The sequence below is a fragment of the Planococcus citri genome, chromosome 3 (assembly GCF_950023065.1).
Source record: "Planococcus citri chromosome 3, ihPlaCitr1.1, whole genome shotgun sequence".
In the NCBI taxonomy this organism is placed as follows: Eukaryota; Metazoa; Arthropoda; class Insecta; order Hemiptera; family Pseudococcidae; genus Planococcus; species Planococcus citri.
Window position 1 is genome coordinate 34213413 of NC_088679.1, and position 15983 is coordinate 34229395.

Below are 15983 nucleotides of genomic sequence, written 5' to 3' on the forward strand. Positions count from 1 at the left end.
GGGGGGGATTCAGTCGCAATGCCTGAAATAATGTTTATTTTGAGATTCAGAAAAAATTGCTGGTGAATTGTGAGGCAAACATCTTCACAAAACGGTGCTGAAATACAATTTAAAGTACCTATAATTCGATTGTAATTCTATGAATTTTTCATTCGATGCAAGAAAAATTCCTTACGCTTAGAAATGAGAGAAAACAAATTAAAATTTCGAAAAAATTGATTGTGCGATAAAAAAACTTCAAACGAGAATTTCAAAAAATTGATTATTGCGTACGGTATAGTGTTTTTATTCTACATATGTAGGTACTTAATTGACTTCTTGGCAAATTCAAAAGAAATTCAAGCATCTCTAAGAAAATTTCAGGGGTACCTAACTATATTTATCCATTATTTTCCTTTTTCCATCATTGGCTTATTTTTTTTTTTAAATCCTAGATGTAGATTTGTCGGAAATTTTATGTAGATTAACCGAGCTGTTTTTCATTGTGAAATGAACACTCACCCTCTACTACAAGAAATGCCTAATAATGAAAACCAGTTTTGCAGAACCCTTTTCTCAAAAAATATTCGCTAGGATAAAAGATCACGAGCTCTCTTGTCTGACAAATATTGTTCAAATCGTCGTCAGGGCTAATACGCTGTTCTACCAATTTGAATGAATTCGTGCGAGCATTTTCGATCTATAGCTTTAAACCGGTTTCTTTGCCTCCCTTTCGAATACATTTTTTGAAAATATTATTCTGTAGTCGAGAAAAATGTTTTCAAGGTACCTCTACCTACTCAAAGTAGTTACCAAATTCTGAATCCAGTTTTCTAAAATTTCCTGATCTAGGATTAAATGGGATGCAGGGTGTCCACAGGTCTGGAAAACCTGGAAAACCTGGAAAAGTCAGGGAATTTGATCGGTCTGGAAAAGTCAGGGAAAAGTCAGGGAATTTCGTAATTTTCACGCAAAATCCCTGGAATTTTGAAAAAACGAATCAATTGAAAATTTTGAATAAGGACCTGTGATGAAAGGAAAACACTGTTTTTCACTTCTCGAAACGCAAATTTTCAAAAGCTTTTGCCCTCGCTTCGCTCGGGCTTGTTTTCTTTTCTCTTTCAAAAACAACATGAAAATTTCTAGATTATAAAAATCTAGTTTTTATGCCAAAAAATGAACTCCTCACGAAAAAAACATCGTTTTTAAGCATCTCGAATGTAGGTACATACAAATTTACAAGAGCTTTCGCCCTCGCTTGGGCATGTTCTGTTTTCTTTTTCAAAATCAACTTTTTTCAAAAAAAAAAACATAATTCAAATATTCTAAAATTTTAAAAGCCAAAAAAAAAGCTACTCGTCCTCACTAAAAAAACCAAACATAATTCAAATATTATTCTACAATTTTAAAAGCCAAAAAAAAAGCTACTCGTCCTCACATAAAAAAAACCTCGCTTTTATGCCTCTCGAAACTCAAATTCTCAGAGGCTTCCGCCCTCGCTTCGCTCGAGCCTGTTCTCTTTTCTTTTTCAAGAGTAAACTTCCTTCAAAAAAACATCCATTCCAATATTAAAATTTTAAAAAACCAAAAAATAAACACTCTTTGCATTCAAAAAAAAAAACTCGTTTTCAGGCATCTTGAATAATGCAAATTTTCGAAAGTTCTCGCCCTCGCTTCGCTCGGGCCAATTTGCCTCTCATTTTAAAATGAACAAATTTCACATTTTGAAGCCTTCAAAAATCAGAAAAAGAAAAGAAAAATTTTCATAAGTTATATGAATACATGTATTTTATCAATTGGCCAAACTTGATGCATTTTTAATTATTAGAAAAGTTAATAATCAAAGTTACGCTGTTTTTTATATCCGAAGAAGTATCCAGTTCGAAGAGAAGCTTATGGAAAAAAATTACCCCGCCCCCCCAATGTTTAATTAAAGTATGGGGTGAGCATAGAAAATTGAGAAAAATAGTCTGGAAAAATAGAAAAATTGGTCTGGAAAACCTGGAAAAGTCAGGGAAAATCATTTCCAGAAATGAGTGGACACCCTGGGATGGTTTTTCCAAAATCACCGTAAAAGATTTCGAGTATATGATACCTGGCATAACTTTTGAAAAGAAACACAAGTTACAATTTTTTGAGATGGCTTACCTCCAAAATTGAAGGAATTGCGAACACTGCGAACAGTCAAAAATCATCGAAAAAATCCCAGAAAAGAAATGTTAATCCAAAATTAGTTTAGGTATGAACGTTACTGATTTCAGTTCATCTTCTGGAGACGAACTAAACAGTTCAACTCGTACAACGAAATCACTTTGCTTCAAAATTTGAAACACTGCCGGGATAACTTTCATTCGATCACATTTAAATCCAAGAAAATCCCACATCGTCTAATTAGATTAGATGGAAGAGTACTTTAGCTCCCCTTCACTGCAAAAATTTTACAGACAAAGTGATTTAGAAAATGAGTCAGTTCGATTTTATGAATGAATAGTTCAAGTGAAACAAATCGTATTTCTACCTGTTCATTTACCCTTGTACATTCGAACATTTGAACCATTTCTTCTCAGTTATCCACAACTAAGGTAATACTCGAGTCGTAAAATTAATCGTATTAAAATAAAAAATACGTATCGTTCAACCACATTGAATCACGAGAGTACCTACCTACGCACCTCTAGGTGAGTTTTAATGCTGGCCATTTAAAATGCGTGAAAACGAGCGATTTTTCTTGGCATTGTTTACAATAATAATTCAAAACTACATACGAGGCGCGGATTTCTTACGGAAATTATATAATTAAAGCGTACTATGTGTAATTCAGTTATACTACATAAATAAATTAACTTCAGGAGTATGTACTTATACATTATAATAACAATTGTACGTACTCGTTTACTTATTTAAGTGTATCGGTGTATTAATTTCCTCGTTAAAATGAAACAAGCGCTGATATCCTATAAGCATGTATCCATTGTTAATCAAATTGATGAAGGGACAGGGCCCCCCTACTCTTTGTGTCTGTTCCCTTATTACTTTGACTGAAAGAACAGTCTCTGAGGTGAATGCATTGTACGAGATCTAGAACTACCTCCTAGGACTGCTGACTGATAGTGTAGTAGGTCTGTATGATTTTTGTGTAGGGTAATTTGTGTACAAAAGTACCTAAGTCTCTTTAAGTATGTCTCGCTTGAACGACGTTCCGTTTGATCTTTTATGAAATATCGGGATTTCACAGTTAGATCTGTCGAATGCTGTGTATTGGTGTTATTGGTTTAAGAATCAGAATCATTTCCATTGTACGGTTATTCGGTAGTAGGTACTTTTTTTCTGCTGATCGATTCGAATTACGAGGTTGTTTACTACACTATAGGTTAGTATATACAATATTCAACTGCTGGGTTGACGAAAAAACACTATCTGGAGATCTTTTGAAATGTCATCGATACAAGTTGGAGCATTATATTATTGAAAGATGACGTTGTATACGATGGTTGACAGGAGATGATGAGACGAAGCGAGCTGGGCTCTTCGAGTAGGTAATACTGAAGATTGCGTTTGGTTCTTTTAATCAGCTTGCGTAATCGATGAATTTAATTATTACATATTATGTGAGATGTTAACAATAACTACGCGTCGATTGTTGTAAGACTTATGGAAAAACTTGGACTAGTTTTTTCCTTGTTTGTTTGCGAATTATAATGTACAACTGAGAATACTATGTAGGCATGTCTATGTACATAGAACACGTGAGCTTTATACCTATGTAGAAAGTGTATCGTACACTTATGTGTATATTGTAGTAAAAATGATACGTACGAGTATGTGGGTACTTGGAACTATACATAGTAGAAGAGGGTATAATACAAGGTATTTATGGTGTTTATAAACAAAAGAATTCGCCATCGTTCATGTCTCTATGTATACCTATAAAGCTCGGTACAATTGGTTAAATTTTTATTGTTACCGATGAGTTTTTAATTTATCACGTTGTGTTTATGTTTCGTAAAGATCGAGTTGGTAAATTATTGTAGTAAAAAAAAAAAGATACGTGCAGTACGAACTACGAAGCCGCGATAAAGCATCAGGTTCAGGCTGAGGCTCGTGTTGAAAAATATTATATCTATGTATGTCGTATGCGCGCACCCGTACAAAAAAATTACCTAAAATAAACAGCCAACCAATTGGAAACAATTAAAAACGTGGTGTTGCGAGATTTCGTTTTCATTGTTGAATGAGCATAACCGAGTGTGAAAAAAATTCCGATTGTTGTAACCGACGATATGAATTTTTCGCTTTGTTTTCTTCGCGATTCGATGTTACTACAGTAGGTATTATTATTGTTTTGAAACAGAGATGGACAAATGAGCCTCGTGTGTACAAGTACCTCTCTCTGCATTACCTCTACCTAGTATGTTGTTGATCGCTGATCGTGTTATTTTGCGATTTCGAACCTTATATGTACGTTGTATATTTTAGTGATAGTGATAATGAATTTTAATTCTACATACGTCGCGAGTCGGTATTTTCGTACGTCGAAATTTTATAATTCGTGAAAAACATTCTCGTATCATTCGATGCATATTAACTTGTTATTTGTGCGATCGTAAGCTATACCTATATAGTCCTCTTTGAAACCAGTTTCTCTCTACGTTGTGCTGCGAAAAACCTAACGAAAATGTTTTTGTTTTCAGAATTTACCGAGTTCCAGAATAATGCAAAAGTCAAAAAAGGTAAGAGATACTCTTTTTTATTTTCTCACCTAGTCACCTTGACCGTATCGATACCCACGAGCTGTATCTGCGCGACTAATTATTGCATCTGTGTGACTGCGAGAGTCTGTGAAGTGATTCGTAGAGACCGTGGTGTTTCGTCACTTTGTATGTACTAGTAGGATGATGGAGTAACGCACGAAAAGGTGTAGAGAGATACGAATATATACGATCCAAGCCCAAACACTTCCGTTATGCTTTTTGCCAACAATCTGTTCGTCTAATTGTTTATCCAACGTGTGTAAATGTTTTATATTTATCAACAGAGGTATTAGCTGTCTACTAAATGGTGCTTTTGTAGGCGGATTTAATAGGTCATTGGTGATTCGGAGCATTTGTCAAATTACGTACTCGTACTTTCGCGTGTTCGTCCGTATAAGTATTTATTGTTTCGATTCATTCGGACTCGACTCGACTCGACAGATAGAGAGAAAGAGAGATCTGGAGCATAAATCTTCGAAAGTTACGTATCGCGTGAATGGCTTATTTCGTTTGACTGCAGTAAATTGAAATTGTCTGAAAATTTTACCATTTATATGGCGTTATTGTGCGCAGAGTCGAGATATATCGGTCGGTTTTGATAAATGATTTTTTTGCTATAACGTGACTAAAATTGAGGTTTTAGGGCTTCGCAGAGGTGTGAAGAAATCTCGCGTCCAATTGGAAGGTTACAGTTTGGTCATAACCTTTCACAAGATTTCGTTTTATTGAATTGATGACTAGGTTGTTGAGGAAGTTTTGTTTGTATATGTGTACGAGTAGGTCCTAGATTTTTAGACCCAAAAGATGTGAAAATAGTCTAAATCTTGGCTGTAATTGCATAATTGGATTCCTAAAATAAATTCAAGATCCCCAAGTCGAAGGAAAGAGAAACTACGGATCTATAAAGAACACTAATTTTTGAAGAAAAAAAAAAAACTTTTGTAGTTACACCTTGTACAAAACCTTACATGTGTAGAAAATGACTCCCCCCCTCCTTGAAAATGTGATTTCTAAGTTTTTGGAATCGATCTACTGGAGGGGCAAGAAGGGTCATTATACAAAAAAATGAGTGGATTTTTGAACTCTGCGCCAATCACAAGAGGAATCGTTTTTCAGTTTTTTTTCCTTTTTGGAATTTGATGAAGTTTGGCAAAAAGTTGTGGCCAAGTGACCTCAACAATTAAGTAGGAAGAATTTAAAATTTTTATTTCAATGTTTATTAACTTCCCTGGCGATGACTCGAATTTTGAAAAATTTGAACATTTTTCAAATTTAGTAGTCTATTGATGTCTTTGGTAGGCCTACTTACACTTACATAATTACATTTGAACATCAAAAAATTAGGTACAATTTTTTGTTTTTTTTCCTGTAGAGGGCATAATTAAAATTGAACAATCAATCTACAGTCATTTATATACGTGATAGTGAATATCAAAAAATCGTCTAAACCAAAAAAAAAAATGGGGAAAAATGAAATGTTCAAATTTGTTGTTGGAGGTGGAGGGAGTCCATCAAATTCTTAGAAACGTTGAAACATCTTACCCATCTGAGAACTTTTGAAAGTTTGATAAATGGTTCGCCAGATGTCATTTTCAATTTGTTGTGTATTGGCCATCTTTGAGGGTGTGAGAGAGAAGGGGAGGAGAGGGCCAGGCTTAAGATGACTAAATTGAAAAAATCTGCCAATATTTGAACTCAGTGCTTTCAATTAAGTAACAATCGACGATGTGTCACTAAATTTTAAAATATTTTCAGATTATTATGATCCAAATTGAGAACCCTTTTGCTCCCCACCCCTGCTCCTTGCTGCAAAGAAGAAATAAATGTGCCAGTGTGTGATTCTTTCGTGATTTCAAATTGCGACTTTCAACTCCGATACTTTCCGCAAAAAGCGTAGCTTTCATGCTTGAAATTTATTACGTAGGTATACTGATTTCGAAATTTCTTTTTATTTTCTTTCTACCCCTGCTAACAGATTTGCTCCTTTTTGATTTTTCACAAAATGAGCCGGAACCCATCACGTCTTATCAATTTTTCGAGGAATTGTCGGTTATAAATACTGTGAAAATGCTCGAGGACCTTTTCAGTTGTTTATTGAACTACATTTTTGAAAAGAAGGTCAACACTTGAAAAAATTATCGGACGAGATATGATTTCACTTGAAAGGTCAAATGAAAATCATCGATAGCAAGAAAATTGTCGCACGTTTGATTTTTGTCTCGAATTTTGAACATTTTTTGCATTTTTGAAACCTAATTAGATAGGTAAATGAAAGTACATAATTTTTTGTTATTTTTGCATCTTTTCTACTACATATTGAAATTATCATTTTTATCCTTGCCACGAAGGACGACATTTTTTTACATGTTCTGTGGACTGTGATCGAGTGGAGTCTACGATTATGTTCTATATTTTTGGAACACCTTCCTTCATCCCAATTTAGATAATTCAGTTTGAGAAAGAAGCTCGTTTTTCATGGTACTTGAAAAAGCTCTCACTAGATTAGGTTCTTTTGTATAGTGTCCTATAATGTTTTTCGTCTTTCAAACGATTATCTATTTTCATTTATCCAGGGTGTAGGATGAGAAGGAGGAAAGCTATGAAAATGACATCCAATACTACATACATCTAATGTATATCACGTACCTACATTACGTTTGTAGTATAAATGTCGGCACCTTAAGCTATCAATTTAAAAAGAGTAAAACCGATTTCTGAAAGCACCGTCGAGTTTCTGCTGATGCTACGAGTGTATGAAAAGTGAAGAGATTCGAATTCAGGTGTACGAGTTTTTATTGGTCACCCTGAATTAATAAACCAAAGCGCGCAGATAGTGAGAGGCCGAGGCCACGTAAAATTACCAACCACATGTAAAAACTTAATTATAATGACCACGAAAAGGACAATAGAGAGGAACTGTGTCATGTGACGATTGAATATCGGCCATTATATTCAATCCGCTGCGATCAATTGATCCGAATTGTTTCATTGTCCACAATCAAAATGAAAAGAATCAATTTTTCAACTTTGAAAAGATCGATACCTATATTTTACGACACCTTGCGACAATGTTGAAATCATCGAGTAATCTTCGAGCTTCTGTTCAGTTGTGCTGGGTGAAATTTTACTCTTCTCAAGGAAATCGAAAGTTGTCTTAGTCATGTATGTATCTACTACGTATCTACGTATCTATACTTGTTGCATTCCTTCCTCTTTGCGGTATCGTTTTCTTCCATAGAGGGGAAAGAAAGGAGGCAGGGTTTTAAAGAAATTACACGCTTTGAAAATAAAGGTAAGCTTACACAACTGCGAAACTTCAAACGTGGAGTAGGTATCTGTTGCTCGTAAAAATTATATGTACTTACATGTGTAATCAAAAGTCGTAAAATTTGAGGAAGTCGTTATAAATTCGTTCACTCTTGTTATAAATCACGATGTTTTCCATGCTTTTATTTGCGGTTCAGTTTTCTTTGATAATGTAGTATTGTGATTTTATAAGTAAAAATTATTGTTCGAATGAAATTGCCATCTAGGAAAATACTGAACATTTTATTGCGTTCAAGTTTGAGGGAATTTATTTTTTTTTCGTGAATTATTTTTCATTTGTGATCTTATAAAATTTTGGAAAAATTAATTTGGCAGGATAAAATTTCTACGTATAAGTTGCATGCTTTGAAAAAATTAATCGTCAAAAAATTGGAAACGATTCAATACTCGTGCTGTTGAGTATATACTTAATGCTTATCAGCTCGTAGTGTTATAGTAAAGTTCTACGCTCCTCGTGTATTACCTTCTGCTCTGTTATCACAATGAACTTGAAACAGCTGATATAGTATAACTTTTAAATTTCGTAAGAACGTGTTTTTTTATTTTTCGGTACCAGCGAAGATGGCCATTTCTACCTGTTACATAGAAATTTTATGACGATAAGAAAAATTGTATACATTTGAGGGTCAGTTATTTTCATTTTCAATGAAACGAAACAAAGAAATGTCGAATACGAGTAGTTTTTTTAAAATTCTGATCAATGTAGAGACATGTGTGAAGGCAAAGGTTTTGAAATGGTTGAATTTTGTGTGTTTTTTTTGTATTTTCAAAATGTTTTTGTGCTGGTTCAAATCCAAAATTTTCTTCAGCGATCAGTTTTGGAAAAAAAATGAATGAAATTCAGTTTGCATCACATCACCGACCTTTCGAGGCAATTGGCGATGGTTTCGAACCGTTTTGGAGCATCCAGCGAATATTTATATTTTTTCTCCAAAAATAATTGCTAGATAACTTAGAAAACTTTAGATTTGGACCGGTACAAAATGATTTTGAAAATATGTGGCTAAATCGATTGAATTTGTCTCAAATATGGTAAATCCGAATTTTTAAGTGCTGGATTTAATTTTCATTCTGCTTACAGTTTTTTTTTTTTTTTTTTTTGAAAACTGGACGGTTCAAAAATCTGCTGGAGGCTCCAAAACGGCTTGAAAGCATCATCAATCGACTTGGGAGGTCGAAAATAGTGTTCAAACCAAATTTCAGTTTTTTTGGTCAATTTGGTAAAATTTTGATTTTTTTTTCATTTTTGGACATAATTTGAACTTTGAAAATTTACCAAAAATCGAAAAATGAGTTTCAGCTCCTGAAATTCTGGTTATTGGTGTATTGTAGAGTTCTCTATGGTTTCCTCTGTGTTCGGTTCAAACATTTTTATGCTAGTTGGGATACTTTCCTTATTGAGTATTTTTATTTGCTGTGTAAATACTACTTAGATACTTATTCTTCGTATTATGATTCCAGTGAATCATACATTTTTAGTTCCGGTTCAGTGATTCTCAACGATGTACCAAAATTTGCTTGAAAATAAAGTACAAAAATGAATTCTAATTGACAGAAGGAAAAATTGGAAATTGAAAACGAACCCTTCAGCTCAGCGTTCTGTTTTGATTTGTTTAGGTACATTTTTTCTGATTTTCAAAGTTTGACTTCACTGGAACTGTTTTGAAGCAAAATTCATCCCTACTAGAAGCCAAACACAACACCCAAAGAGTCCAGAAATAAAATTTTTCGCCCATAAACTATACCTAATTTCCGGCGATGAAAAAAAACTCGTCGCGACAATATCCGCACTTCTCGAAGGGTATCCTAATTCGCCTTTGGGAATTCGAACGGTCAATGCGACCAGAAGAAATTGACCAAAAAAGGTTGTTCGTTTTAGGCAAGGTCTGCAATAAAAGGTCACAGACGATACTGGCAGCAAGGTGCGTCACTGTATGTAAGTGGGTGAGTATGTTTAGGATGATTTTACGAGAATAATGTGGTCCGAGGATGGTGCGGCGAGGTGGCGGAGTAGATTCGCGACTCGTGTTATATCCGCGAGATATTTTCTCTCTCGATTAGCTGCATGAATCACGATTTGGATTCGGTCGTTGGTCTCCGATATCGAAGTGATCTTTGCGGTCGCGTGGTCATCGTTACCGAGAATTCATTCATCGCAGACCAATTGGTCATATGGCGCGAAGATACACTCTTATAACTTAAACACGCTGACGAATACGTACTATGAACTTACGTCATCGTCGTTATTTTGGCGGTAAAAATCATCTGATGGGTTTTGTTTCTTCGATTGCGTGCGTGTGTAAAGTGGATGTACTCGTATCTGTTTCTGTATCTGTGCCATAATGTATGTCGAACGTCGAACCAATGATGATGAATTTTTCCCTCGTACGAGTGTCAGCCTGAGCCATCAGCCTCTAGCGGTATTTAAAAAGAAGTAATTTCTTTTCAACGAAAAACGCGGAAAAATACGACACACGGTGTGAAACAATTGTATTTACATTACGTATACCGTATACCGTTTTTCGTCGTCGTTGTATTGGATTTTTCGTACGTATAATGTTGACAGTGTGTGTGCACATCGCATATGCATACACATTAGAAAATGAGCTGTACCACCATATTGAGTTGTAAATTTTTTTTCTGACATTTGTTATGGGTTCTGATGGCGATAGGCAAGGTGGTGTCGAGCTTTTCAACATGTGGATTAAGTCAATACGCGAACAGGCTGTAATTAATGGACGTCTATGTGTTCGCGTGTATTTCGCAGTTAGTTTTGTGACCATTTTGAAAAAAATTATTCCTTAGCTGTGATATCTGCTCTTTTGGTTTGGAATGAGTGCAACCGTCGAAAAAATCTTCCAGAGATGGTTACTCTGTTTAGGGGTCGAGGGTGATATTTTGATCTCCCATTGACCCAATGATTGAAATTGACATCTATTAGATCTCGCATGTCCTTTTAAGAAAAGCCAGATTGATTTGATCATGGAATATATTTGTAGTGGTGGAAAATCGACTTTGGTCTTTGTTTTAAGCAGCGAGTGTCACGGTTTCGATCTTTATTGGGTAAGTATATGCGCAGATATTGCCTAATATTTTGGTCAAATTTATAATTTTTTTTAAATTATTGCTTCCGTTCAACGTTTGGTTCCCTTTGAACGATGCACATTAGCTTCATTGGACTCAAATTCCAGGAGATCGCAAAATCATTTATTGTGCATAATAATGCTTTGGAAAATCATTCTCCGAGGTGAAAAATTCTTGACTTCAAGGACGTGAATGATGTGATTTGCATTAACTTTCCTTCTACTGTAGAAAGTTCAATTTCTAGATTGAAATTAGCAAATAATAAAATCGTATTTTTTTGCCAGCTATGGGTTGTTATGATTTCTGAACCTGCAATATGAGTTACATGACCAATAGTTTTTGGATCATATTATAAACCCACCGTATGTCCAAGTCAAAGACACCCACATTACACATCCCAGTTGTGGTTTCACTCTTTCACTCTTATTCAGTGTCACACCTCTTCATACAGCATCAACATCCTACACCTACACTAGATGATCTTTTTTTTGCATTACGAAAAACATTTTTTACTGATCTCTCCCATCGAAATGTGTCAGTTTTTATGGGGAAAAATCCTATTGGTGTTTGCTGCTTAAATGCTGGGTAGGTAACAGATGTCAAAAGTATCTCTTTCTTCCCTTCCCTGTTTGATGAAGTATCAAAAAAATTTGAGGTTTTTTACCCAAGTGCTGATGAAAAGCTCTGGTCGAAGGTTGAAGCGATGCAGAACCTTCAGTAGGCAAAGAAGTGCTGAAGATGTCCAACGATGAAATCATCAACAAAGTATAATTTCTCATAAAAGAGTTGTCATCTCCCCTGTAGAAGTGCAAAATTTTATCTCTGATTTTTATAACAGGAATGACATGAAAATTGAAATTCAAACCATTTATGCCAAATTTTTCTGTTTTTACGATTGATAATAATTCGTTTTCGATTAGTTTTATCGAGGGTGTCTAACAGTGTATTGTTAATCCTGCTAGTCCTGCTTTTTAAGTCTTCTTTTTTTTTCAATCAAACCTTGAATTTTTAAATTCATATCCTCCTTTCGTAGAATGTTGATAATAAACGTTCGTTTGCCAACTTCTCTCAAAATTTCTCCTTTCTCGAATGGAAAATATCATTTAAAAATCCCTCTGTTATAATTTTTAAAGAACAAGATTGCACTTGAAAAAAAAATTGATAAATCCATTGAAGAAGTATGATAAAAAGCGTTGTTTTGATGTTTTAATCAAAAATTGTTTCTAAAATTTTGTCGCTTCTCTTTTTCAAGAGTAATTTTTTAAGAATCAATTTTTGCATTTTTCCCAGAACTAATCCATTGAAAAAGTACAATAAAAATTTCATTATAAAAAAATTTGAAAACGAAAAACTGAAATGGTATAGGTACTGTCACTCCCCCCCCCCCACACCTTGATCTACCAATCTACCAAAAAAATTGAGAATATCTGGAACCATCGGAGAAGTTATAAGTTTACATGTGATATTTTGACCCCCCCCCCCCACCAACTCGAAGTGTTTGCAAGAATATACATTGAAATAATGAAAGTATTCTTGACATTCCCCCCTCCCCCCCCAAAAAAAAACCTTGTAATTTGTGAAGATATTAAAAAAACAAGAAATTGACGTACCAAAATTTTGACCAGCCTCCTTTCAAAATAAGAAGTCTTGAAGTAGGTATAAATGAAAAAATATCCTGCCTAAAGTCCTACTTTTTCATTTTGACATTTATCAGGTAGGTATACCTTGCTGAGTTTGGCATTTCATTTCTCGAGCATCGATTTGCATGTTTGCTTTCGCTAGTGTTGTCAATGTTATCGTATGCTCTCAATTTACTGACTCATATGGGGACACCCTGTGTGTAAGACGGCTTAAATAATACGTAAGTAATGAAGTATTCGAACATTTGATTGCGAAAATATCGTATCATGTCAAAGTTGACGCGATTCACGTGTCCATGTTATTTTGTCAACTCTCAGGACAACTTTGATTGGTAGGTAGAAGTACCTAGCTAGTAGCTATACACGTGTTTCTTTCGATGACTTCTTTCGTGCGTAGTAGCCCTCATATTACGCGAATACTACGTCGAATCGTACGTCGTCGTTCACTTTTTAATAGGAATCTTATCGCAATGCGTAATAAGTAATTATTGTGCCGAAGTTAATCAACACGTACGTCTGTACGAGTGTTAATGAATTCAAAAATATAAATATTTTTATGTTTATACCGAAACAATCACGCCATATAACGTACGAATATTCGATTTCGGCCATTGAAATGAAAACCAAACATACTTACAGGTATAGAGGGACATACCAAATAAATAATTTAAGCTAAAACTGTACCTACTCCGATTCCGATGGAAACAACGATTGTGGATAGGTATTGTAATCAGAGGGGAGCAAGTGGGATTAAAAAGTAAACGGTACTTGGTCAAAGGAAGAGCATGTACGCCTATACCGTGAACGATTGGCGTATTAAATGATGAATGACATTCAACGGAAAGGTATAGCGTATATTACCGAGCATTTTAGTCATAGTGCAGGGACAAGGTCAAAGCCTCCATTAATTTTCTGTCTAATCAATTTTAATCCGATGCTAATACCCGTGTTTGGAAAATTATCGTAGCCAAGATTTTCCTAAATATACGTTGTGGCTGGCTGTGGCTGTGGTTTACAGGATGAAGGCGAATACATCAGGAATACGACGACGTACTACTACAGAGTGGAAGACGGGATCAGAGGAGGGTATCTCGCGAGTTACCTGTACTTTTCTCGTTTCGAGGTTCATTGGGTGTAATTTTCGAGTAGAATAGAGATGCGATTTGACGTGAGGTTTGGTATCAAGGATGAGATGCTGTGCGAGATGCGAACCCATCCACAATATTGGAATCTTGTGTTTAGATAATTTTACTAGGAAATGATTTTTCGAAAGGGAAAATAATGAAATATCCCGCCATTTGGAAGAATTGCCTAATTATTTCCTGGAAAATGCCGGCAATTGAATAGAATTGTTCTTCTAACCTCATTACAACGGTAATAATGGCAATCCTGGCGTCTTATTCAGAGTAAGTAAATTGACGTGAGTTGAACTAAATGAATGAGTCGGTGCCTCAATACATTTTCTTGGTAGCTAGTTTGTTGTTTTGTTTTTTGTCGAAACAAAATACTCGTAAACTAGTCTTATACGTACAAAGGCACAATGTCCTAACTAGACGAATCTGTTTCAGACTGGCCCCAGTACGCTCATCTTACAAAACTAAAATACTCCAAATAAATTGAAATAAGGTGAAAGAAAAATGAGACTTTCAAACTTGAATGATATCGTCTATTTCCTTTTTAAAAATGCTTGAAATATTACTAATTGGTAATTGCTTCCTTTGAGATACAGATTTGCTCATATTATATTTCTACAGCAGCATTATTCGTAATTTTTTTTTGTAGGATGTCGACGACACTCGTCTTGATTTTTCTCAGGAAAAATGGTGAACAAATGTTGAAATTTCCTCAAGGTCTTTTTTTTTTCTGAAAATCGATTCATTTTAATATTTTTTTTCTTTGAGAAAATGATGGTTTTTTGGGGTGAGTTATAAGTGTCTTGCGAAGGAGAAAATACGACTGGAAACAAATTATTAGGACGTGAAATTTCCTTGTGATAAAAATAGTGTCAGATTTTTCTCGGAAACTTGGTTTTTTTACAATACTCGTATTTGCGGCAAAAGTTCTAAGCTTTGTTCAAGATGAGTTAACAAGGCGTCGACTAATTGGCTTACCCAAAAGAACTACCTAACGTTTCGTTTAGTTTTATGTGATTGTAAGTAGGTCGGTATTAAAATGATACAATCGGTTATCAAAGAGAACCAATATCATTGAAATAAATACATAAATGACGTTGGATGAAAAATCCTCTTCTGTGGCAAGGTGTTCTTGTGCCCATTTTCTGGTAAATTGGGAAAATGCTCTCGCGAAAAAAATTATATTTGGCGCCTGAAATTGATCTTGACAGTGTATTTTTGGATGGTCTACATTATGATTTTTCTTGATCCATTCCAATGAATTTTCTGATGGTGGATTGTTCTCTCGATAAAATTGGGTAGGTAATTGAAGGTTTTCTGACGTTTTTTTTTTTTTTGAAAATGGCTTCTGAATTTTTTGAGCAGTGTTCTGTATTTAAAAAGTTCAAAAAACACGTTTTTCTCCTTTTTACTCCCCCATGATACGAAGACAAGGAGTCTATCAGGTCATCAAAGTCATCATAAAGTCATCCTTTCGACCTTACCAAAAATTAATAAAATATTCTCAATTGCATTATAATCTGTCAAAAATGCAGAAATTTGTATTATAAAAATTATTGTTGAATTGACCTCTTAGTTACTGAAAATTACCATAAATTGATGAGAAAATTGAAATAGTTGAGCAAAATTCTGCAAAAATCGTTTGCAAATTTGTTGAAATGTCATAAAAAATGTTAAAATTGGCTAAAAGTTGATAAAATATTGCCAAAAATTTATCTAAATATCGCAAAAATGCTCAGTTATGAAAAAAAATTCTGCAAAATTACGAAAAATAGATCAAGACAGTATTGAAATGAAATAAATCATGAATCACGAATCATTTTCAAAATTGAAGACTTGAAGAGGTATTGCAATTCAAAAATGTTGTTTTCAGTTTTTTCGATTTTTTGGGTGGCGATGAAGAGTGATACCTATTACGCCTTCGAAATCGAAGAATCCAATTTTTAGTATTTTTATACCCCTGTAAGATTTACTTGATTTTTAAATTATGTACGAAAAATCTCAATGGGTACATCGATCCTGAATAAAATTGGTGATATGATCTGTAGATGTTTGAAAATCGCTGAGAT

The 15983-nt window shown here is 34.5% G+C and overlaps 1 protein-coding gene across 4 annotated transcripts in view; it reads left to right on the top strand.

The window, feature by feature from the left end:
- Nucleotides 1-15983, top strand: part of LOC135842173 (putative exonuclease GOR) — an 85369-nt gene that overhangs the window by 38554 nt on the left and 30832 nt on the right. For 3 of the 4 annotated variants that reach the window (XM_065359559.1, XM_065359562.1, XM_065359561.1), the window contains exon 2: nt 4671-4709. The exons of the other annotated variant lie outside the window; for it this stretch is intronic. In XM_065359559.1, the coding sequence (XP_065215631.1) occupies nt 4671-4709 (39 nt within the window). The remainder of the gene's footprint in view (nt 1-4670; nt 4710-15983) is intronic. 4 annotated transcript variants of the gene reach the window in all.